Source organism: Spea bombifrons, chromosome 7 (assembly GCF_027358695.1).
Source record: "Spea bombifrons isolate aSpeBom1 chromosome 7, aSpeBom1.2.pri, whole genome shotgun sequence".
Classification (NCBI taxonomy): domain Eukaryota; kingdom Metazoa; phylum Chordata; class Amphibia; order Anura; family Pelobatidae; genus Spea; species Spea bombifrons.
The window spans coordinates 41792117-41818908 of record NC_071093.1 but is presented as its reverse complement, the minus strand read 5'-3'; the positions used below and the strand labels follow the sequence as shown (position 1 = coordinate 41818908).

Below are 26792 nucleotides of genomic sequence, written 5' to 3'. Positions count from 1 at the left end.
GCAACCATAATAACACCTTAATGTAAATATTAGCTTAACAGTCCCTTTGAATTTACTTGGTGCCCCCCATGCGAGTACACTGAGGGATTCTGCAGAATCTGCCGTATTACTTTACATAACGTATTTATATAGCACCAGCAGATCTGTACCGCAGACCTGTAGCACTGTTGCAGTAGAGGACAGTGAAAGTAATTAAGATATTTTTTCTTGTAAATTCTTTTTTTTTATCAATTTTCAAACATCTCTAGCACATCATACAGTTTACATACAAGTCTCTACAAGGCTACAGAGCATAAAACATAAAGGCACGCACTCTTTTCATGCAACTCAAATTTGCAGAAGAATATTGTATGATAAATAAGATAATTTAAAATGACATCATTAACAAAAGTTAAAACATACTGGTACATGAAACTTTAGCATCTTGTAATCTGGTTTATCGCCAGCAGAGGGCGATGTTCACCTTTCAATCAATGCACGTTTCATATTGGAACGATTTTCTCCTATTTATCATGGGTGTAGGTTCAGATTTATCATAAACATAGAAAGATAAAATAAAACGTATTTTATATGAGTATGGAACAGGGTTCCTATGTAGGGACTGTTTTAGCAATCATTTAATTTACTCTTGAAAGTAGATGCTTTGCATGAAAACACCTTAATAATAAGACGCTGTGGGTAGTGACGAGTTATACAAAGTTGCAAAAATTCCAACATATTCCATGGTGCTGTACAATAGGCACATATGATGTTGGGACGTAACTATTCACTTTATATACTTTATTTATCCATATTCACTTTATATACTTTATTTATCCATATTCACTTTATATACTTTATTTATCCATGTTATGTGTTACGTGCTTGCAGCTATTTTTATATTCACTTTATATACTTTATTTATGCATATATCTAGTAGAAACGCTGTTATTTACTTTATTTTTGAACATATTTAGGAAGACTAAAAGAAAAGTTAGGGAGCCCCTGCTTGAATGTATTCCGGGACCCTCCAATTATATTTCCTCCTCCCACACTGTGTCTGTACAGTTTAGGAGTCTTATAGTTCTGGTGGTCTGGAAAAGTCATGGGTGATCTGTTCTCCATGATACACAAGCATGGAAACCCAATGTATTGGATAACAATATTATAACCCAGTAATCTGAGTACTTGCGGCCACAAGTGGACCACTGTGGAGCAGGAGCAAAAAAAGCCCGGCTCCCTGCAGCCTTGGGTAAAATACCCCCGTTTGCTACGTAGGCCTGGAGTTTATCAATGAGATTATTGATAACTTCCATAGTGGCAAAAAATGAGAGCCCACCATGTGCTTTTCTGTCTTCTGCAAACAGTATTCGAGCTGCAGGTCCAGTAAGTAAACTAAAGGGTATTCACTACACATTCCATCCGCTCTCAGACACAACAGTTTGTGGCCACTCACAAGCTTAAATAAATAGCCGTTTACTCCGGAGGTTTCCTTAGTAGCCACTCATAAAAGAATACTTCCTATCTTATCCCTTTTATCCGTCTGGAGGGTTTCCTATGGGTAAGGATTGGCAGGGGCAGTAACGGGTATGTATGTGTGTTTATTTACAAAGCACCACAAATGTAAACAGAATTTTATAATATGGAATGCTGGATTCACAGCCAAAGGAAGTTGTGTTGGCTCAAACAGTAGATACCTTATAGAGAAGTTTGCACTCATTTACTTTCGGGAAAGGGGGCCATTCAGGGGTATGGTGTTTGAAAACTATGGAGTTGGTCACTGTATGGAGTAACCCACCTGTTTATAGAGAGATCGGGGGATTCTCTTTGCCTTTCAGGTTTGATGACTTTGGAAATGATAAGAAGGGGTTTTTGGGTTAAATAATCAGTCGTCAACTGTCCGTGTTTGGCCAGCAATAGGACTTCTGCTTTACCAGAGCGGCTTCCAGTTACCTGTCACATAGCTGGCACTGTGCACTCACTGTGCCTCACAGCGACGCTGCTTTAAGTAGGCAGAGCTGGCCGTGACATCATAGTTAAGACCAAGTTACTCAGGTACAGTCATCAAGTGACATCATCAAAGCCACCAAAGGTGCACTGGATGGGCACCACAGGGCTGTATGCGACTCAAGACCTGGTGGCAGATGGTTTAGTTTGAATAACAATGCTAGACACTGCTGGGGTTATTAACGTATATAGCCCTGGGGGTTAATACTGTACACAGCACTGGGGGTTAATACTGTACACAATATATACTCTATACAGCACAGGAGGTTATTGCTCTATACAGCACTGGGGGTTATGCTCAAGGATAATTATTTTCAATGCCCCCCCCCCTTTAATGTCCTTTATTGTCCCTTTCCTTTCCATTGTTCCATTTTTACTGCTTTAAACCCAATGAAGCTTTTGGTGATTCCTGTAGAAGCATTTCCACGGACACCTGGTTATCTCCCACCCTTCGGGTTCTAACCTGACTATATGCCGGTGCAGTATTTATCTTTAATATACGGTGAGATCCTGGTTTGATTGAAGGTGTGGTGTAGTGGTTACTGGGTTGGTGTTAACCAACCTTAACATGTGGGTTCAGTTCTGGCCGCATTTACCAGCTGTCAATGTGTGTTCCTGCGGCTATCATTTAATACCACAATTTCTTTGCTGTTATGAATATTGGCAATTCTGCTCAACACATCGCCTTATAATTTTTAAAAGCTAGTACTGGTGCCTCTACTTTTTGTGGTGCATTCATGTTTTTGGTACTAGGTTTGGAGGGAGAGGCATTCTGTAATAGAGCAGTGATCGGTACGGGGCAGTTATAGGGTGAGGGGTTCTGTAATAGAGCAGTGATAGGTACGGGGCAGTTATAGGGCGAGGGGGTCCTGTAATAGAGCAGTGATAGGTACGGGGCAGTTATAGGGTAAGGGGTTCTGTAATAGAGCAGTGATAGGTAAGGGGCAGTTATAGGGCGAGGGGTCCTGTAATAAGGCAGTGATAGGTATAAGATGGGGGGGGGTCCAGTAATAGAGCAGTGATAGGTACGGGGCAGTTATAGGGTGAGGGGGTCCTGTAATGGAGCAGTGATAGGTACGGGGCAGTTATAGGGCGAGGGGTCCTGTAATAGAGCAGTGATAGGTACGGGGCAGTTATAGGGCGAGGGGTCCTGTAATAGAGCAGTGATAGGTACGGGGCAGTTATAGGGTGAGGGGGGCCTGTAATAGAGCAGTGATCGGTACGGGGCAGTTATAGGGCGAGGGGTCCTGTAATAGAGCAGTGATCGGTACGGGGCAGTTATAGGGCGAGGGGTCCTGTAATAGAGCAGTGATCGGTACGGGGCAGTTATAGGGCGAGGGGTCCTGTAATAGAGCAGTGATCGGTACGGGGCAGTTATAGGGCGAGGGGGTCCTGTAATAGAGCAGTGATAGGTACGGGGCAGTTATAGGGTAAGGGGTTCTGTAATAGAGCAGTGATAGGTAAGGGGCAGTTATAGGGCGAGGGGTCCTGTAATAAGGCAGTGATAGGTATAAGATGGGGGGGGGTCCAGTAATAGAGCAGTGATAGGTACGGGGCAGTTATAGGGTGAGGGGGTCCTGTAATGGAGCAATGATAGGTACGGGGCAGTTATAGGGCGAGGGGTCCTGTAATAGAGCAGTGATAGGTACGGGGCAGTTATAGGGCGAGGGGTCCTGTAATAGAGCAGTGATAGGTACGGGGCAGTTATAGGGTGAGGGGGGCCTGTAATAGAGCAGTGATCGGTACGGGGCAGTTATAGGGCGAGGGGTCCTGTAATAGAGCAGTGATCGGTACGGGGCAGTTATAGGGCGAGGGGTCCTGTAATAGAGCAGTGATCGGTACGGGGCAGTTATAGGGCGAGGGGTCCTGTAATAGAGCAGTGATCGGTACGGGGCAGTTATAGGGCGAGGGGTCCTGTAATAGAGCAGTGATCGGTACGGGGCAGTTATAAGATGGGGGGGTCTGGTAATAGGGCAGTATACATGTAGTAAGCTAAATTTTCAGACAGAGATTGGCAGTTGGGTCGTGTGGTTGGCAGGAGGGATCTGTATGTAAAATCTCTGTGCAGCCATAGGAATGAAGGATACCCCGGGGGTGGGGGGGGGGGTGAATGGGCCTTTGATGAGAGGTAAGAGCCCCAGAGACTGTAAGAAGTAATGAAGATCAGAGCAGAGGAAGGGTGAGGCTGCGTGTGTGCGAGGAATGCAGCTGCGTATAAAATGTAATACTATATAAGGAGACAGGGAGCAGGGCCGTGGATGGGCTGAGTGCTGGCATTTCAGGAAAGGGAAGGAGGGGGAACACTTCTTCAGCACCCCTTCTCCTAAATTCAGGGATGTGACAGCGTACATGAATGTAACCGTTAATGTGCCAAGAGTGTGACTCAGGCCCCTTAATGGGATTAAAGCAGCAGAATCACGGACTCCCCTAAACACCGAATCACCAAAAGACAGAAACATAAGGAGTTGTAGGGTTAAAACACAGACAGGTTTCCACCCAGATAGCCAGGTAGACACCGAGCATTATAAGAGTCGCTGTTCCAATAATCCCCAATGGGCAGCAATTTGACTGGTTTAAATTTCTCCATGTAAAGTTATTTATGGGTATGGGACACAAAGTATAAACTGGGGATTATGGCGAAAAAACCCAGTTTTTCCCACCCAAATCTGTCCACTAGCACACAATCTGATGTACAGTCATCATACTCAATACTTCTATTTTAATCAAAGGCAAGGATGTTCTTGAACACGACAACATCTATGCCACGGGGGCTGTACGAAACACCTTCAGGTCTAGTGGCCACCAGTCGAAAGACACTAGCCCACATCAGACTCCTTCATACCTGAAGTCATGGCCTCTGATCCTCAATCAGGATGTTGATGGGAAAAATCCATATACCCAGTCAAATCTCTGTTTAATCTCTTTTATCTTTTTTATAATGGTAATAAACTATCAAAAGCACGCCCTTAAGCTTCAAGATCCAGAAGTGGCTGCCCATCGTGACAAAGAGACAACCCAGCTCTCCAGGGTTTGCAATAAAACAGTGATTCACGGACACTCTTCTCAAATGTGTATATAATGGCGTTCGATTGTTCTTGAAGAACGCAGGTGTTATAAAGTAGACAAGATACAGTACGAGTTACAAGGTACCCCTATCTCAGTGCTTAATCAGAGTGTAGAATGACACAAAAAAGAATGATCTTCATTGTCCTCTTTGTTACAAAGTACTCTTCTAATTTGATCTTCAATTTGATTATTTTAGTCAAACGTCTAGCAAACCTAGAGCTAATTAACAGCTTTTCAGATTTTCTTGTTCTTAGTAAAAGTGTAAAGAATTTATCTAATTTCACATTTTAGATGTAACCTCTCATGACCATCATTAAGTTTTATAATGATTGCTCTGCATCCACTGATTAGTAATCATATTTTATAAAGGTGCAGCCCTATTTAACCCAGAATTTTCACCTTTTGGGTTATTTCTCAGTAGGTACCGTTCACTGGGTATCCTACAACCACTTGAGGGCCATAGGTGATCAAGTGCCCTTCATCCATGGCTAGTAAAAGTTTGTGAAGGCAACATACCAAAAAGCCAAAGACACGTCACAGCCACGTGGCCACCATGCTATCTCACAAGCATCTGCTTTAGTATCAATGTTTTGACCTAAGAAGATTATTGTGGACACCTTAGTACCCCAATGCTTAATTACCTCTCTTAATTACAATAAATGTTACACTATGCATCACACACTATGCATTATATGAGTTCAGGCACTTACCAGCAGAGCTTATAGGTTACACTATAAACTACCCCATGCCAGGCGTGCTTCCATATTACCTGGGCGGGTGATTCGATATTTGTCATGATTGAGCATTGTGTTATAAAAGTGGTAGATTCTGCCATAATTGTGATACAAACAAAATTGAAGAACAAAAAATGATTGAAGTCTCCTCGTCTCACCTGAAGCCCACAGTCTAGCGAATAAAACCCAATTTTCGTAATTGTCTTTACAATCTGTGATTGAATGTTATATTTTTATATAGGGCAGCTCTGGGGTAAAGTTTATTAATATCACCTATTTTGTAACCTTTATAGAGTCAGTTATTAGAATCCCAAGGGTTACGTTGGCCTTCAAATGGACTTTTAAATAACTCTCCTCGCTTCAGTTGGGGCCGGCCTGCTTCACTCACAAGCTGTGTAAACTCTGTCTCAGTTAAATAAATATAGAGATGGCAGAGGGGGGAAAAATGCACCTTATTTTCTTAAAGTTTTAGAGAATTTCATGGCTGGGAGGGAGTCCAGGACATGAGGCCCGCGGCATGTGTGTACAGGTACAGAATGGGCAGAATTAGCGGACCTATTTACACAAGGGTCGGAGAAAAGACTGCCAATTTGGGCTTCTCAATTCAGAAGATTAAGGTTCATTACGGAATCTTTTCACAATATTTACGAAGGCACAAATACCGTTCATGCCCTCAAAAGAAACATGGAAGCCATTATGTGTAGGCCATAGGCAGAAATGGCTGGGGCATTAGAAAGCTGACCATGGAGAAGGTAGGCCTACTTCTAGCCATACCCACTCACCTCAGATTCATAGTTCATCCGAATGTGCTGGTTAAATATATTTTTTTCCAATCATGTTCTCTGAGTATTGTTTCTAGAATGATCTTAATAAATAAGTACAAATAACTAAACCGGAGAGGAGCCTTTCTATGAGGAGCATAAGAAGCCTTGAGCTGGCCCCTGTAGAATGTTGAGGACTACATGTATTCACACATGTTTATGAGTCTGAAAATAAGCAGGCAAGATATAAATGTGTGTGTAAATATAATAGGATAGAAGGTGGCGTGGGTGAGTTTTCTGCCACTTGAAAAGTTGTGGTTTCGGGAGGAAACATGAATCAGAACATTACAGAACTTTGGAAGGAACTGCATCATGGAAAGGAGCTTCTGAAGGAAGGGATTCGTTTTTCTAGTGGGTTTGGGTGACTGGAGTTTCAATTCGACCCAAAACAATGGTATAAAAAAGGGGACAGCATTGATTCTACTTTCTACTCCGTGGTATATTTGTGTCATAAACTTACTTGAGGGAATACCTTTTGGAAGTAGATTCAGGGAATGAGGTTTGGATCTTGAAGGTGGTAGGAAGAAGGTTTGGGGGAGATAATGATAATAGGTTTTTTTTGCATACCAGGTGTCCAAAAAAAACATGTATCCCCCCTCTGTTACTTAAAGGGTTAATGTATGAAGTAATCAAAACCTAGGGGAAGAATTCACAAAAGGAACGGGAAGGAAGAAGGCATTGAAAGAAAGGGACCTGAGTCCACCAGGTGCGTTTACATTATATTGTCGGAAAGAAATCCGAGAGGTTGCAAAAGACAAAGTGGGAGAGAACAAGGATCTGAAAAACAAGTTATTTCTGAGAAGGAAGGGAGCTGATTCAATGACTCCTGGTCGGGACAGAAATTCCTTCCACAGTTTTATATAATATGATATTCTTTTGCAGTCGGTTTTCTTCCGTTTCTTGACCGTTTTTTTGCTGATTCATCTAGTTGCCCATACACACTTTTGCATATTTTTGCAATTTTATGCTCTCTCTTTTGATTCTTATCTTTATCTGTTTTGGCCCCTGCCTTCAGTTTTTCCCTTGCTATATACCCTCCTGCCTCTTCTCTGTCATTTTTTTATAGTTCAAATTTTTTTCTCTTCCCTCCTCCACCGCTGTCCCTTTTTTCCCCAGAAATCTCCTCGTTTTCCTGTATCTTTCCATCTCCTGCTGACATTCTCCGAGAGAACAGGGTGACAGACACATTGAAATGCTAATTGGGGCATAACTTGGATAAAAGGGTGTTTATGGAAGGAGGGGGGGTTAATGCCAGGGACCCCCAGTGTGTGGCAAAGGGAGTAACACAGCCTGGCATTGCACCCCCATCTCACAGTGGATACCATTGTGTGTCTGGCAAAAAATGCAAAGAGTGGCCAAGGGTGGGCAACACGTCTCCGCACCACTTAGAGACGGGGGGTAGGCATTTAAAAAATTCAAAATAAATTATCAGCCCCTCTTTGTTGGGTGATCTTCTGGTAAATGTGGGATGCTGGTATGTGGCATCCTGGCTTGTGTGGACCCCTGGCTGTTGATGGATTTAAAGTCTGGGGTGTCATTATGCCAAACGGCAACTAACAGAAGCCGCTCAGCATTCCATCTTCTGATTGGCTGCCTGAGTGGTTTTGGACACTGGGCCATTTCTGTCCCAGAAAGAAGGTATTGTTGGCGGAATCGTCTCTCAATAGCTGGGCTCGTCTTTTTTTTATTCCCTGGTCAATTACCTGGAACTGATTTGGCAGGGCTTTCGGCCGACGATACCCTAATGATTTGGCTTTCTTTGAGTATTTATTTGCTGTATTCTGCTACTTTTGGTACCTGAGAAGTTACTCAGTCAATGCAGGTTTTTGGCAGATGGGGGTAAAAGGCTTCACGGTCCGTCAATAAAAGCGATTTAACGTTTAGCGGGTGCTGCTAACAGGACAATCCCTTATTTTTTACGAAACTCTGCTGCTTGTGTCCCAATCTGCACCTAAATATGTACATCCGTAAAATATGGTCTTCTTGGGCGGGGGAAGGGTGTTTACCTGTAATGGCAGATAAAAGGCTCCTGGGAGGTTATTAGTATTACAGGGCCGTTGGCAAGTGAAGGGCTGCTGGAGCTGCAGCCCCTTTATAGGCAAGTAGTCTCTAGCAGTGCAGGGCCGCTGACAGATAACGGTTACCGGCAGGGCACCCCCCAGAAAGTTGTTGGCTCAGGAGCAGGTAGGCCAGTGCCAGCTCTTCCGCTTTGTGGTCCTCATAGCTCCTATATCGGAGCGCAGGGAAATGATGTCATAGCCCAGCGCTTAGACTCAGCGGTGCACAGGTGAAGGGTCACTGGCTGTTCCGGTCCCCTGGCAGGTGAAGGGTTACTGGCAGTGCAGGGCCGGGGCTGAGGGCTCAGTAGTTTAATCCTGTGTGACCGATCTGTCCGCACCAGGAGCTGGTCTCCAAGGGCACTTTGTGATGCTAATCACAGCTTGTTGAGTGAAAGGTGTGTGTCCTGCTTTGTGTGTCCTTCTGTGTGTGTCCTGCTGTGTGTGTGTGTCCTGCACTGTGTGTGTCCTTCTGTGTGTGTGCCCTGCTGTGTGTGTGTGTTTGTTCTGCTGTGTGTGCCCTGCACTCTCTGTGTGTGTCCTGCACTGTGTTCGTGTCCTGCTCTGGGTGTCTTGTTCTGTGTGTGTCCATCTGTGTGCCCTGTGCTGTGTGTGTGTCCTGCACTGTGTCCTTTTTCGTGTGTGTGTGTCCTGTGCTGTATGTGTGTCCTGCGTTGTCTCTGTGTGTGTCTTTGTATGTGTGTCCTACACTGTGTGTGTGTTCTCCGTGTGTGTGTCCTGTTCTGTATATGTGTGTAGGCATGTTTGCGCTGTTGTGTCTGTTTTCTTGATGTGTGTCTCTGCAGTTATACACAGGTTGTTGGTGTCATTTTCTTTCCTCCCTTACATTTGATGTATGTATTAAAAGAAAAGAAGACCTGGTGTTCTAAATACAGAGCATTGAAGGAGAACATTCTGTTGGTTTCCATGGTGATTTCTCCATCGTTAGAGTGTTGCCCTATTCTGAAAATCCTATCCTGGTATCGCCTCCGCCGGGTTATTTGTTGGTCACAATATTTTTCTAAATACCAGCTCGCCTGCAGCAGCCGCAGCGTTAATGCGTGTATTATTATGAATGATTTACCGGGATCACATTATATATATATATTTATAACATCGCTCCATCTCTGTTTATTCAGTTATAAGAATAATAATTTATTGTCTCTACTTGTATAGCTTCTGTATTGCAATACCGCGCATGTTGCACAAATTCCACTAGTCTGGAAGGCGCTTTCTTTCTGGATTTTTTTGTAACAGGTGTTCAAGCTGGGTGGCAGCTCGGCCGGGGACAGAATGACAGGTAAGGACAGGCAGACAGACATTTAGGGAACTTTCCCATGATCTTCTTCGTAGAAAGACGGGAGGATTTCCTTGATATTGCCTGGTACTGACAGATACTCGGCGTGTGCGTGTCTGCAGGTGTATGTGACGTGCGCTGGAATGCGCGTGTGCTGCTCCCTATCTGCTTCCTATCTGCCACAGGCAAGCTGCTCAGAGCTGTCCGTCAATGTGAGCATCCTTATTACAAGTGTGTGAATGAGGACGTTTCACAAATTCTAGAACCGCTCATGCACGGTACATGAATGGGGAGTCTGTTATTAACCCCTGTTTGTTTAAGAAGTAACGCTGAAGCACGATGGGGAGGATATATAAAATATATAAGAAGGATATAGGGGTTTTGGTCCCAAAGAAGGACTGTCCGACCTAAAAAGGGACACTTGGGAAGTATACATGGAAACATAGAAACACAGAATTTGATGGCAGAACCATTTGGCCCATCTAGTCTGACCATTTTTTTTCTTCCTCTATCCTCCGACCTGTTAATATGTATCTTTTTCAAAATACCATTATAAACAAACCACAAATGACATTGATGGAAACAGAATCACCAGCCTTTATACCGCTTGCCATTGCGGATGTGTTTATTGTTTATACATTATATTTTATATGCACTTATATGTTTCCGTGGTGTGTGTTTCATTTGTTTGCAGTGCCTGCCAGCGTACATTCGAAGTCGTCGGTTACTCATTAGTTCGGGATTCGGATCTAGCATAGTAGAGGTTAATCACTTGATGAATTTAGTTGATGGGGGGGGCGATTTTCATTAGTTTGAGTGACCTGCAAATAACTGACGGGCACTAACCCATGACACATGAAATGAAAAACTTGATATCTTCCCTCCCTCCGCGGCATCGCCTGACTTCCAGCTTGCTATAAGCTCCTGGGTATGGGGTGGTACGGGGAGGGTTAAATGTAAAAAGTTGGAGAATTGCAGGAAAGTACATGGGTATAGTCCTATAGGAGGCTACATAACCTGTTCTAACTACAACACCCATGATCCGCAGCATGCTGAAGACCTAGAAGTGCCAGACTTAGCCATTTTATAGTCCTAGAGGTTGTACGCCTGGTTTTAAACATCCACGGACTTGTGCTCCTGGGGAGCTGTCCTCCCCTCCCTTCCTCTCCCGTCCCTCTCAGAATTTTGAGTCAGTTCATCCATCTTTGGGTTTTGTAAATATTATACAGACATTTCAAACAGCACCAAAGCATTTCCCCGAATATGCTGGCACCCCGAGGGTTAACGCTTTCCTACCTGGAAATAGACGCCTTTTATTCTAAAACTGACATTAAGAAAACAAAAACTCAATATTTATTTAACCCTTTTGTTAATAATTTTAACACTAAAATGGTGTTTTGGTTACTATAGACTCATTTACTTTGTTAAGCCCCAGGAATGGGACCATCAGCGGTCACTGAGGAGACATCGTATCTTGGTGCCTTCAGACACTGCTGATGGTGAGTGACCTTTGACAGAATCTTTGTTGACCACCGGGGATTATATTGAAGACCCTTTATTGCTCTCCCAAATGAGAAGGAGGGTAGAAATAGCGGTGGAGCCCAAATTATTGAATAAATATTCTAGTTCGCACCCTCTCCCCCTTTGTGCTGAAAAGCTATGGAAAGATGGAGAGCGTTCACTTGTTGTGAACATTCCTTTGGAGAATCCTTCTCAAGCTAATTAGCAGGCTCTGCTGAAAGCTCTCCTGGTTTCCATGGACCAGCAATCTCTCTTTTTATTATGGCGCAAGCCAAATGTGTACCGGCTGAAAGGGTTAACCAGATCTTGGCTTTAGCAGCGTACCGCTAAGCAGTGTTTTGATCAGTTAAATTAACGCGTCTCGCCTTAAATAAATATTTAAACGCCTCTGGTTCTCAGTTTATATATAAAAATGCCACGTTTCGCTCTCTGCTTTTATCTCCGACATTCTCACCCTGACGCCATTGTTTTGTCTCTACTTTCTCCCCAATGTCTCCGTCCCTCGCTTCTGTTCAATGACAGTTATTTGGTCTAGGAATTTCTGTCTGATAAAAGCTCGCATCTATCTCTGTTTATCTATCTATCCATCTATCTATCTATCTATCTATCTATCTATCTATCTATCTATCTATCTATCTATCTATCCATCTATCTTTCTATCTCTATGTTTATCAATGTCTGCCTGTCAATGTATCAAGTACCACCAACTCTGGCACTTCTCTGACTTGGTCTTTAGTCCTGCTAGTGGGTGAGGACACGAAGGTGAGGACACGAAGGACAGATCTTATGAACCATATCTGACTTGTGGGGAACAACCCCAGTTCTCAATGCAGATCTATATCATTAGTCGCCAGGGTGGGCTTTTTGGAACATGATGGGTGGATGTTCTCAACAAACGTTCTCTGAGTTGGTGTGAGAACATTCCGAGGTGGGAAGAAGACTCGGCCAATTCCGTATGACTCTTCCTATAAGAAACATTTGTGTAAAGCAGTGTGGTGTTACACGTGTATTCATTACCGCCTGGGGCTGTTATTGTTCAGCCTTTATTAGGTTAGATAAAATAGCATTAGGCTAGATTCTTAGCGTGGGTGTAATTTATTCCCAATACTTCCAAAAAATCTTTTTGGTAGCTCTTTGCCATCACAAGTAAGCGGAGGAAGCGAGCCAGTGGAACTAGAAGAAACAGCCTAGTCAGCTCTTGTTGACCGTAACGGAGGCTCAGAATTCCGGTGAGGCTGCAGGTTCCAAAATAAAAAATGGTACACGCACTGAGAAGGGTATATATGATAGAGAATGCATATCATCAAAATGTACATTTAGCCTTTAGTTGAAGTTGATGCCTTTAATTGGGGCAGAGAAAGAGGTGTAAAGGTGTCTACGTTGGCCCAATTAATGACTCGATTTCCTATTGGGATGTAATACGGCTGTATGGGGGACCACTCCACTCCACTACTACTCCAAAAACACACCCCAGGGTTAGGACGGAGATTAGCTTTATAGTTGACGCTTTGGACCAGTTTATATACAGTTCTACTGTATGTCTATTAATATCACTTGACACTGGAATAGTCTCTTAAGAACCAAATGGATATCCACAGGGTGATGATAAGGGTGTGTGACATCATACCTCTACCAGGAAGGTTCTTAGCATTTACTGAACGTGTTTATGACGTTGAGATGGTTTCAAATTAGACTTGAAGAAAATAACCCTCCCCATGATCATGTGTACATTACAACTCTGTGAAAGGGAAACCATAACGTTACTCAAACTTTACTGCAACTTCCAAACTTCGCTGCTGGGAACAATGAAACCCATGGATCAGAAAGAAGCAGAACTCATCGCAAACAGCAAAACACTTTCAGCTATTATATATAATGAAATTCTTTGGTAAAAAGTAAATGCGCACGAAAGCCGGAGGAATGAGAGGAGCTTTATTCACTTATTTTTCTCTCAGTCTGTGCTTTTTCTTCTTTGGAGGTCTTTTTTTCAGGCTTCTACTAAACAGGACAGCAATGCCATGAACTACAGTTGCAGGAAAAGATTTGTAATCAGCTTTTTTTTGGGGGGTTGGGGGGTTATGATATTGATTGCAGCAATCACTGTGTTGTGTCTGTATATGGCAAAACTAAACTTTATTTAATAAAATTCTAGCCGAGCGCTTGTATAAGTGCAACATGACTCAAGCTCCGGCACACACATCATGGAGCCTTGTTGATGGAATCTGCCAGGATTCCATCCAAGGTCTCCATGCTTGCTGGCTCACTGCCTCGATTCTTGGCCACAGAAACTACCACTGCCTGTTCATATGCTCTAGTTTAGTTAATCCCATGGACTCTTGTTGGCCTTCACAACATGTTCAGCCCTTCGTATTGTTAGACATTTACTGAAAAATACAATTGTGTTAACCATTGATGTGCACCTACTGAGAAATGTCTTCAGCTCTCAGTATCTTGAGCATTCTGAATATGATGAAGGTTGGGTGAAGTTCTTGCTCCCCTGGTTTTGACTCTGCTGTCCTCCACCTACTTCTAGATTTGTTTGTTTCCTACATTCGGCTCCCCTCTGCCTGCCACACCTTCTTGCCCTTTTTGTGATTCTATTGTACCTACCCCTACCTCTTAAAAGATTAAAACATTTGGCAAGCATGAGTCTTGTGGTCAACTGCTGACCAAGATGGTGAACTATGGTGGCCTGTTCTCACCCTAAATTGTGACGTAATTTAGGTGTGCAAATTTACTGATGATTAGTTAACAGGTTTTGGGTTCAGATGGAGCTCTACCCCAGACTAGACTATATAACAAAGACACATGCACCTCCTCTTCGGTATCTTTATCTGTCTCTGTCTACTTCTATATGAGTGTCTAGCTTTACAGCTCATTCTTCTGACTGCACAAAGATTAAGCCTGAACTTTTCACTCCTTTCTTTCCCTCTGTATTTTTTATTTGTGCATTCTTGCTCATTTACAGAGAAATATCTGATCTTCTTCCAAGATGGTTCTATCTGCTGAGGTTGGACACAAGGCCAGCCATTCAAAACAGGACATGTATTCATGGCCAAAGGAGAGATGTGTGAGCTGACCAATCCCACCAGAGAATACTGAGCGTGACAAAAATGTGAGGAAAATTCACCGCAAAATCGAAACTCTTAACCCTTTTATAAAATAGACAAAAGATTTTTTTTTTTAAAAGGCGCACCAGTTTGTGTTTTCTGTAGCACATTACTGAAACGGTAAACAGGGAAGGTAGGTGTCTCCGGTCTCTGCCAGTAATGTATGTAAGGAGAGGTAGGTATCGCCAGTCTCTGCCAGTAATGTATGGTAAGGAGAGGTAGGTATTGCCGGTCTCTGCCAGTAATGTATGGTAAGGAGAGGTAGGTATTGCCGGTCTCTGCCAGTAATGTATGGTAAGGAGAGGTCGGTATTGCCGTTCTCTGCCAGTAATGTATGGTAAGGAGAGGTAGGTATTGCCGGTCTCTGCCAGTAATGTATGGTAAGGAGAGGTGGGTATCGCCGGTCTCTGCCAGTAATGTATGGTAAGGAGAGGTGGTATTGCCGGTCTCTGCCAGTAATGTATGGTAAGGAGAGGTAGGTATTGCCGGTATCTTTGCCAGTAATGTATGGTAAGGAGAGGTAGGTATTGCCGGTCTCTGCCAGTAATGTATGGTAAGGAGAGGTAGTTATTGACGTTCTCTGCCAGTAATGTATGGTAAGGAGAGGTAGGTATTGCCGGTCTCTGGCAGTAATGTATGGTAAGGAGAGGTGGGTATTGCTTGTCTCTGCCAGTAATGTATGGTAAGGAGAGGGAGGTATTGCCGGTCTCTGCCAGTAATGTATGGTAAGGAGAGGTGGGTATCTCCGGTCTCTGCCAGTAATGTATGGTAAGGAGAGGTGGTATTGCCGGTCTCTGCCAGTAATGTATGGTAAGGAGAGGTGGGTATTGCCGGTCTCTGCCAGTAATGTACGGTAAGGAGAGGTAGGTATTGCCGGTCTCTGGCAGTAATGTATGGTAAGGAGAGGTAGGTATCGCCGGTCTCTGCTAGTAATGTATGGTAAGGAGAGGTGGGTATTGCCGGTCTCTGCCAGTAATGTATGGTAAGGAGAGGTAGGTATCGCCAGTCTCTGCCAGTAATGTATGGTAAGGAGAGGTGGGTATTGCCGGTATCTCTGCCAGTAATGTGTGGTAAGGAGAGGTAGGTATCGCCGGTCTCTGCCAGTAATGTATGGTAAGGAGAGGTAGGTATTGCCGGTCTCTGCCAGTAATGTATGGTAAGGAGAGGTGGGAATTGCCGGTATCTCTGCCAGTAATGTGTGGTAAGGAGAGGTAGGTATCGCCGGTCTCTGCCAGTAATGTATGGTAAGGAGAGGTAGGTATTGCCGGTCTCTGCCAGTTTATGCTTTATGGTTTACGATGCAGTGTGTTGAGGCGGTAGACGGGCAGGAGGGTAGGTCGGCGGGGGAGAGTATGCTCTTTGTTAATCACCGCTTGGCCTAATTGATATATAAAATGAAGTGCGGCTCTCCTGTTTCCAGGGAGCTGTCAGAAGTGCAGGTGTGAGTCCAGGCAGCCGGGGTGGATTGGGGAGGGGGGGAAGCGGCTCTTTTAACTGGCTTTAGGTTACTGGCAGAGATGAGAAGAGCGGGAGGAATCCTGCCTCAGCCACAAGGCCCAATTCTTCCTCTTGGAATGAAAAGCAGGAAAACAGACGGCCCCTGTGCACCTGTCCCCGCTCCACGCCGGCCAGCGCAGGAAAGGAGCGGTGCGCATTAACCCACTAGCTACCAACAAAGATAGCCAACCTCTGCCGCTCCAGTACTCTATTATAGTCACACAGATTACAGCTCTGGCTCAACCTAGGCTGGTCCTAACCCAGGTGGCTTCCCAGGCTTTAGTCTTCCTTCAGTACCGCCACTTCACGGCGCAGGATCTCCAGCAGCAATGGCCGTTCCCATTGTTTCTAACCCTCTAGGTGAACTGTGGCTTTAGACACCCTTCACACCTGCATGAATCTGCTTACTAATTCAGTCCAGACCCCGGCAGCGATGCCCACCTCCAACTCGGCACCCTGGGCTGCCGCAGTCTCTGCTGGCAGGACTGTGCAGATGAACCCATAAGTGTGTTCTTTAATCCACAGCTGTTCCATCCCCCTGGGTTATATCTCTGTTCAGTGTTTCAAATAACGTTTCATTAATGCTACAGTATTTCTGGAAAGAAAAGATCATAAATCTTCGTTTTATTTTTTTTCTCTCAGAAATGAAGTCCTCCCGCCATCCGCAGGTCACCTTTGGCCATCCGTCGCTCAGCCCAGGTGTGTGACTGATGATAACGTGATGAATTAACTTCTCAACTCCTTCAAATCTTTCCTTGCTCCTTCTTTTCCCCCTCAGTTCGTGGTTCCAGGTGTCTCTCTGTTTTATGAATCTCCACCTTCAAAATTTTGGCTTTTTATTTTTTAATATCCCCCTCTCTGCCTGTGTTTTCGGTTTTAGAGCATGGAAAACGGATCTAGATTCATAAATTGCCCCTCCAAAGACAATGTCATCTCTGTTAGAGTTTATGTGAAAATGTGTTGCAAATAATAAAAGGGTAAAATGGCACAGAGGGGCAATAGTTAAGGCTCTTTTTATTTTAATGTGCATGTTTTCATGCTCCAGGTTTTCTGTCGATGTGATGGCGTCCCTTTAAGCGTGAAATATACTAAGGATTTAAGGTGTTTAGATAATTCAATAATCGCTAAAACTCTTATAAAACCATATATCTGTACGCATGCCTGGTCCCAGTGAATCCACGATATAATAACAGTAACCGAAACATGTTAGGTCAAGTTTTTTTTATTGAATATTTCCGCATTAGAAAGACGTTTACAAGGCGGGAGCCTGCTCCATCGCCACGAAAAATAAAGGAAACAGTATGTGGTATACGCTATTGCTTCGCTGCCCAAACTGGGGCTGGGGTGAAAATTAGGTGCCGTACGTGTTTGGGTAATCTTGCAGGGGTACAACAGAGAAGCAATAAGGCACTCGGGTAAGTGTTGTGAATCAGACTGCTATGCCAAGTGGTTATGCTGAAGATTGGCGTTAACTTCTAGGATGCCAAAGGGCGGTAAAATTATTTTAGAACATTCAAAGGGTTAAAACCGAGTGTTCCTTTCCAGGTGAACATTCCAGCACCAAAACTGTTAACAACTTACTATCAATTCCACACCCTATACTTTGCATAAAAACCACAGTCTCTATTCAAGCCATTAAAAAAAAATCCCTTTAACCGATTCAGTATTGGGCAATGTAAGGACCCGGGCCTGATTTTCCCATTTTATCCATGGTGGGCTGCACTGGGGTGAAAACAATTAGTACCCTCTGGTTAGCTGTGACCTTTAGAACTGTGCCCAAAATGCTGTGAGGTGTCCCGTATGTAGAAGTTACCCAGTTAGTGCCGCTGATCACATGCCTATGACTAAATACTTTTAAAACAGAGACTTTCTTCACTACAACTGGTCCCTCAGCCGACATGGAGGTATATCTCTACCTACTGCCATAGAGTGATCTTCACTTATATCTTATATAGCCATAGGTATGAATACTAAAACCATCCTGGATAAATCATATTATGGACAAGGGCATGGACTTAATATTGACACTAAAGGTATAGTGTCCCCATATCCTATGAATACCCTTCATGTTAAACATCTGTGAAGCCTGAAGACCCAACAGAAGACCCAATTCTGGGCTGGATTTATATTCCAGGCTCCACTTGGCACACTGAATGCCTCACTCACTTTATATAAAATATTTTCTTTTGTAGAATGAAAGTGAAAATGGGCAAAGCAGTGATTTTCACCTGAAATAGGTGAAATGTGGCAAATGTCACATCCATCTGTCTCCTGTGGGACCTCACAAACTGGAGAAAGGCTCTGTAGTATGTGTTATGGGAAACCCAGCCCTGGCTAAAATTAGTACCATTTGAAAAGCCTAGTAGTCCTACGTCGGTCTAAAAGATTCACTGTGTTTAGAATAGAGGTAAGTAGACAATAGTATTAACTGAGCAAAGTAATCTGTATACATATGTTACACAGGGAACATACAACATACCTATGTACAAAGGCTACATTAACAGGTTTTAGCCAGAACACAACATAGCAACTCTTATGTTACATTGTTTAACAAACATTAATATTTTTTACATACACGCATAGATCCAGTCTTTTGTTCTGCATGATGCTCGGCCAGGAAGAATTTACCCGGAAATACGTTCTCTGTTCTTTGGCAGAGACACTATGTGTGGCTCTGCAGGTCTTCATAGCTACATAAAAATGTTATGTGTGTATAATAAAAGATCCTAGAGTCTGTACTCCAGGTCAAGCGATAATTCTAATTTAAAGTCAATGAATGAAGAGCAGACTGAAAGAACAGAAAGCATGTTCCATGTCAGAAACGAGAGTCCGTAATGTGTTACTGAAACTCCAGCCATATCACAAACCGGTTCTCCTATACAATTTATACCGACCGAGGGTTCCGTAAAGCTTTGTAGTCCATCTCTGGTCGATAAAAACGCATATCAATAGAAGAAGAGGTGTATTTTATCTTAAGAAATGCCCCTGAAATTTCAGGTATTCTCATGGTCCTTTAGTTTTCGCAGTAAGTATTTCATCAGAAATACAATTGGGTCAAAAAGGGCTCTGGGCATCAGCATCTCATAGACTCCTGACCTTTGTATGTAAAATGACTATACTCCTGTCTTGTGACGCCAGGTCACCATATCAGAACAATCCATAGAGGTCTGAAATCGATTTTTTTTGTACACCGGATGATGGCAGCTGCTAATCCAGGGAATTGGGGCATAACATTAGAACTATGCTCTATAGATCTATGATTCCTTTGGGTTATAATTAGTCAGCGGGTATATTATGAGTGACTTTGTCTCCCAGTGTGTGAGAATGAGAAGGTTAGACCTACTGTACAGACAAATTGTTAATAATACGGCCATAGCTTGCATGTGAGCCTCAGCAAAGGGTCTTGAAGTAGAAGTCTCCTTCCACAAATGGATCTCGTCTGGGTTGAACCATTAGAGCCTCTTATTTGGCTAAAATCCAAAGATGTCCATAGTCCCAAGCATTAAAGGTCATATATAAATTTACAGAGTGTCAAAGTCCTTCTTCTAGGATGTCCCTCATGGTTTCAGGCATTTTCCTTTCTTCTCTCTGCGTTGCAATTTCCGAAGGCGTCTGGTCCATGCATCCCTCCAAAGGATGACCATGCTGTTTTTATCTGCTGTCAGACCTGGTCTTTCTCCAGGGCCTTCGCTGGTGCCCATCACCAGATATCTACGGCTCAGGAGGATCTTAGGGCACTTGCAGGACAAATCTTTGATGTGGATCCACAAGACGTTGTCCCCACGTTTTACTCTATCGTCCCGGCACTTGTAGACAGAGAGGATGTTGATAGTAAACTTTGCCCATGATCCAACCATCTCCATCTCTAACACGTTCACTTGGACCACTGTAATAGAGACAGAGAGTTTCAATTAGAGTCCAAAAACAAACCATTTATGTCCTGGAAAAACAGATAAAAATCTAATACAGACAAAAGGCCATATCCCTCACAAAGGCAAAGGTTCATGCTGCCTGGGTTATGAGTGTTTGCTCTATTATGCTATATGTATTTTTATACATGGACCCCTACGTTCTTTGTGTTTAAATTCTGTCTTCCTGCTTCTTCTAAATAATTTTTCACCCTTCAGGCTTTATTCTAAATGTATTCTAAATTTCTATTTCTCGTTAAATGAACACGATTCAAGATTTTAAAACAGCAATTAGACAGAATAAATATGCCAATTAATTTTAGGCATTGAATATTTCTACAATTCCGTTCTGTAGACTAGAAAATCCGTGGGCTAGAAAACAAACGCATTTTAGAATCCTGTTTAGTCTGCTGCTCTGCAAAAGCAATAAAACCTTCCAATGATTAATCAGCACTTGATCGTAGCATCGATTTATTTTTTAAGCAGCTGACGATGCCATGGGTGGGAGACGATTAGCTTTGTGTTGTATCACGGTCCGTTTAATTCGTACCGGTGCTTCTGCATCTAAATGATGTGCCAGATGGTGGAATCGCTAATATGGGCACTGCTGGAGTGGCCAATTCTTTGATGCGTTGCTTACTACACTACTAGTTGAAATTGTGAATGCTGCCAGACCTCAAGGCTGAAATGTATCCACTTAGTATCCTCAAAATTCAGCTGCCTTCATGACTGGCCTCTCCATCCAACAATTCTTTCACTGCTAAAATATGCTTACTTTTGTTCTTTAATGGGTTCCATGAAAGTATACATATCAGCGTTGGTCTCCTTTTGCTTCTCTCTCACAATCTAAAACAAAATCTTAAAGTCTATTTCGGAATCCAGCTTTTGGATTGAGACCGTGCGCTGGGTTAGCACATCTTCCCGTAGCTGCCTAACCTGAGACAATATATCAAAGGTCCCATTATAAGCTGGATAAAGAGGGCAGCCGCATGTGATAGAAACCCGAGGAAGACACTGTACCATAGTTTGTTTAAATTATCGTTTGTCCCCAGCAATAATTAAAAGAAAATCATTTCTGTGATAAAACAGACTTTCTGTGAAATTACCATGTATTATCCCAAGAGCCCCAATAAACCCTATTACCCATAAAACATGTATTTTCTATGAGAATATTGTGTTTGCCAGTGCGGCGGGTCAGCGCTTCGATTCATATAGACAACACCCTCTATGTACTGTCAACTTAAAAACCCAAGCACATAATGTCTCTAAGGGGGCTGAGGTTATAGTATGAGACTGCTACCCCCTACTTCCAAAAAGCTCCATTTATCAGCAGGGGGTCTTTGTGCGGGTGACAGGGACAGCTTGGGGAGGCCTGGTTTAGGTTCTCTTGTCTCACAGACCCATAACGCCTTCTCTATTCTCTGAACGCCAAGAGCCCCTGCCATACATCAATGTGTTGCTTCCCCTCCGCGTTCAGGATGAATGGTCACCGTGTCACACTGATTAGGACCATCAGTCTCTGTCCAATGGCAGCGCAGCCAGGTGATTATTAGCATATAATTAGCATACGGTTCCCTCCCATGGATATTTGCTTTTTTTTTTTAAGGAGGCGATATCCTTTTTAACATTTCTGGCAAACAGAGAAAAGGACACTAATGAAAGGGGAAAAGAGACAGAGGGGAGATGGAAGAAAAAAGAGAGGCGGAATGAGATTGTCCCGTGAATAAACAGGCAAGGGGGCTTTTTTATTTCCTCTCACCCTAATGAGGACAGAGCCCTTTTATAGCCTTTTATAGCCCAGTGGCATCTCCCCTGTGTGAGCCTCTCTTTACTCCTTTGCTACTGGAGGGTCCTGGAATGCCAATTCTCCGTCTGTCAAAAAGGCAACGAGGCCAGGGAAACAGTTCACAAAGTGCGACAAACTTTTTAACTAAGTGAGCAGCGGACTCAAACTCACATAAATCCTGCAAATCAACCACATCAACCCTTATGATCTTCTTGCACTCGCAGTGACCCTTCCTCCAAGCCACGTGCTAAAGCCTTGCACTCATACTCAACAAGGATCTTGGCACAAATTCTGGCACCAGCATCCTACTGAACCACTTACCTGCCAATGGACACTTCAAATGCAAAGTGTTAAGAATAACCAGGATTAACATAGATAACCATAATATATATTTCTAAGTATACTGATCTGTATGATGTGGAGTGCATTCTCCAGAATCTTCATCTGTTACCCTCAAGACTCCACAACCCTTAGGGTGCTTTCCCTGTCCAATCACCGTCATAAATGGGTACTCACCAAAGTCTTTTTTGCAGTATTTCTTCAAGTTGATCTTGTAGTTTCCTTTTGGAGGTTTGCAATATTGCTCACAATCTGATGACAAAGAACCAAAAATAAAGTGTTAGCTTATGTGTTCTTAAAGCTTAATGCGAAGTCAATATGGGTTGGAATAGGTTAGAATGGGGAATAATTTGGGTCAATTTTTAGTTCCAGCCCTGTCCACTTTAGAGTGACTATATAAATCCAGTATTTATCAACCCAGGTTTTAATTTTGCTCGAATTGGTAACTTAACTCGGCACAGTCTCTCTGCAGCATGGACCCCGCTGAGTTTAATATTAATTCAATGATGAGATAAAGGCTTTGGCAAAAAATGTATGAGCCCTAAAACAGCTGGGTAAGCTGGTACATTCCAGCTTTAGAATCTTTAAACCGCTTTGGGCACATTTTGGATTTTGAGATGGATGTCAAGTGCTCAGATCAACATTTGATATTTGTATAGGTGCACAAAGTATATTTTCATTCTGACGATGAATGGTATGCCATGGTGTGAGGCGTGACGCTTAATGAAGCTGGCCAGATAGAAGAAAGGAGGTATCTCCAAACATACTTTGGGTCCAGGCCAGGGTGAAAAGGCCATCTGTTCGGGGGGGGGGTTAAGAAGTGCCAAGGAGCGGTGCCAGGGCGACACTGAAAATATAGTCACATGCCAGGTTAGAGTTCGGCACAGGCAGGTACAGCTTTAGGCTTCAGCTCCCTACTGAGTAAGGAGCTAAGTCTGGAATTATCAGTCAGTATAATGCTGATTAAAAAGTATTTCCGTTAGCGAGACCAACGCATTAACCCTTAGACTGTCACGGATGGTGGGAGCGGTATAGAGCTCTCTATGCCAGGGTGCTGGTGTGAACCCGGACACCGTATATAAATCGTTGTCGTGCTGGATATTTTTGTATCGGTGTTTGAATGAAGCTGTTGCCACGGGAAGCCATTGTTTGTGTACAGCTCATTGTGAAGAGAGTCGTAGCCTGACGGAATGTTGCGAAATGTTGTGATTTTCCGTGTGGCGCCGGTGCTGAATATGATGGTAGCCCGCATAGTGGATGAAAAAATGTTTCCCACAGAACGGAAATACGCTTAAACTTTTATGCCTTACACCTTTACAATGCAAAAAATCATAAGTAAATCTAAGAGCTTGTTTTACAGAGAACATTTTGTCGATTACTCTTATTGCACCAACGAGTTGGGGGAGGTGCAAAAACTCTGGTACTCTAACACCCATCACACCTGGACTACAGTCTACATCAGCTGAAGAACCAGAGGTGGCCTCTTTAACTCTCTGGTGATCAGTTTTAGCTGTTTTGTACTAGTCCCATGCAGAGCGAGTCCCTGAATCCAAGTATTAATTAAAGACTCTATTCACATATAAAATCAGATTAAGATTCTAAAACCCAATTCCCTAAATAACCCTTTCCTTTAAAGACCTTAGTCAATGCAGTATTATTATACTATATCTTAATTGTATATTTTTATTATATATTCTGAATATTATCATTTATTATATAAACCCATTTTGTGTTTTATATATCTGCCAGATATTCTATCTAAAAGTAATGATTATAATGATTTGTAATTTTTAAATCTTGCTACAAATGGAAATATATTAATTTAACTTATTACACGTTTCAGTCTCATAACATATACATTCCGCTGTATATTTAGGTTATCACACTTCAGGGCAAATAATACACATCTGTATGTTTTCTAATAATGCTTGCTGCTAACTTAGGATATTCCCGACCATCTCCTTTCTGTGTTTATACTACACCACCGAGCTCCTCTGGCCAAGAGGTAAATTATTACCCAGCACTCAAGGGGTTAAAGGCTCATTATTTCCGCCGGCAGATTTGGTTTCAGAAAATGAGGGGAGAACCTTGCAAAAAAATGTCAGTGCAAACAGAGCTGAACGGGCCTCCACCCTGACTACAGGACAGAGAGAGAGAGAGGAATCGGCTGGAGGGGACTAGTGAAAAAAAGGCACTGTTTCAGGCTTCCAGGATATACACCTTGTACTCAATTACTTGGGATCATTTCTTTTTTTTCAGCTTGGAATTTGATTTCGAAACATTAATTGGTACTGGGTGGGTGTAGTGGATGTACGGGTGGAGATGCGTATATATATATATATATATGTCAGGTTGTCCACAATATACATTTTATTTCTAGGTTAACATACAGTTCAATGTGTGCCATATAAGATAATATATATATAAGAAAGCTGCGTTAGTATCTATGTACAGTAGCTTCAGTTATCTTATAGCTTCTATCTATGTGTGTGTGCTGGTTCATTTTATATGTGTAGGACCACTGTCTTAGTATCTATGCAATTACTACATTATTTGCGTAAGTACTAGTTCATTGTCTAGGAGGACTGGCAGGGAAGAGTTAAACTGTATATTAATAAGCTGATTACCATATATTTAACAGTAGTTGCTACTGACTAAATTAATGGATGTTAGAAACCTGGTGTTGTTCTGTTGTTCAGGGGTTAATATACCCAAACCACAGGAATGTTCTGAGTAAGAGTTTTGACCAACTACCCCCCCCCCATCCTCAGACATAGCATCAGAGAGCAGTGGTACACAGTACACAACATGCAACCACACGTGGGCAGAGACGGTCCCACCGTCCCTTAAATGCCAGGTCTCTTAACCCTTCTGTGCCCAAAGACAATAAGCTTGGATCTGTTTGCTGGGGCAGAGCCAAAAGGTAAAATAAGAGTCTTAGTACTGATCACAACACATTCTTTGGGGATTGTGGGAGGCCGGTCACATTGTTCTGTAATAAAGCCATGTGCAATGCGGAGAGCACCCATTCATTCCATTCACAGGTATTTGACACGCTGGCTATGACTTCTATCAGACCGCTGTAGGTGACAATGCTTATTTATGTGATCAACCATTCTGATGCATCCCGCCTTTAGATGAAACTAGATCTCCGTTCCTTAGGTAGAGGATACACCAATAATTAATTGCTTCTGTATCTCTCCCTCTTCTGTCATTTGCCTGCTTTCCTGACCCCTTAAGTTACTGTCCTACCTACACCAATGCCCCTTTCCATCATTGTCCTGCCTCCATCACTGATTCCTTCAGTCAACTGCTGCTCTTGTCACTTTGTTGCGCCTCTGTTTCCGTCACTGACCTCTTCTATTACTCCCTTGTCACGCCGAGTACTCAACTATAACCCTGTGTGCCCTCTCCTAGCTTTTTCACTTCTTTCTTTCATGTAAAGAAAAAAATGGGAGAGGATCCAGATACTATTAACCCCTTTATTCCCCCCCAACTATCCCACCCCCCGTGGCCTGGCATATACTCTGGCTGGAAGCCTGGAAAAATATTTTACTCTGAACAGCTTGTCTCGGAAAATGAGGAGGGGAAAAAAAATCCCAGTGTTTTGATGAACACTTTAAAAGCTTGGCATTCTCCATCTTCCTCCTGACATAGTGAACTGGCAGACGTAGTCATTTAGTTTATTTGAAAATGGTTATAAGAGAAGGAGCCCCCCCCACCTCTGTTCCCTACAGTTGGTGTAACTTACCTGCTGGCTCTTCTGTACTGGTGAGAGCGGGCGTAGGGACCACAGCTGGGATTTCTGAGAAAAACAGACGAAATAGGTAAGAAAGTGGAGGTAAAATAGTACTCAGTCTCAGTTAGGTAGAACACAGAGATGGATCCAACATAAGGTAGGTTAAGCATGTACTCAGAGTCCCCTACGGTTGTCTATTTATTGGACATTGGAAGTCATCTGTAGAGCCTTCAATTTGCTGAAAAGTTAAAATCGACCACCGTCGAGTTCCACTTTAAAGATGTCCACTAAGCAGGATGACCTACACTTTCTTGTTTTGTGAATAGACCCAAGAGTGTTATATTAAGGAATTCTAGAATGTATTTAGACATAACTGTAGTGAGACGTTGCACGGCATTAAAGAAAAGACTACATAGAACACAAAGGTTACAACATTCAATAGAATGGTTGATGAAGACTACGCAGCACAGTAGAAGAAAGTTGACTTACATGGTACTAAAGAAAGGTTACTTAACCGCAAAGTGGTTAGTATTGTAAAATACATCCTAGTCTATAATATGAAATAACAGCACAGAAGCAGAAATGGTGAACTTACTAATACAGGGTGCGATGGGTGATCGGCTCTGCTGATATCCTTTGGCACAGCGGTTGCAAGTTAGGCCAGTCACGCCATCTTTGCAAGGGCACTGCCCTGTGGTCTGATTGCAGGTCTTACCTGCTGCTCCCACCGGATGGCAGTCACAGGCTGAAAGATAAACAGGGTAATTAATTAACGCATCTCTCTCTATATCATAAGAGGGACATTATACATTTAAAATCATACATTTGCCCTTTTTTGATGCCTTCTGTGTGAGTGTTGAGTCCTGTATTATTTATGTTCATCGCATTTAGACGAACATGAGGTCATCCATTTTTCCCTGTTCAGCAAGCA

General features: G+C 43.0%; 1 protein-coding gene across 1 annotated transcript in view; it reads right to left on the bottom strand.

Annotated features, from left to right (window-relative positions):
* Positions 1 to 18513: 18513 nt before the first annotated feature.
* NTN3 (netrin 3) overlaps positions 18514 to 26792 on the bottom strand; it is a 33180-nt gene continuing 24901 nt past the window's right edge. Inside the window, exons 4-7 of the mRNA XM_053471495.1 lie at positions 26457 to 26606; positions 25874 to 25927; positions 22300 to 22374; positions 18514 to 19975 (exon numbers count right to left, since the gene is read on the bottom strand). Of these exons, the coding sequence (XP_053327470.1) occupies positions 19647 to 19975; positions 22300 to 22374; positions 25874 to 25927; positions 26457 to 26606 (608 nt within the window). The 3' untranslated portion in view covers positions 18514 to 19646. The remainder of the gene's footprint in view (positions 19976 to 22299; positions 22375 to 25873; positions 25928 to 26456; positions 26607 to 26792) is intronic.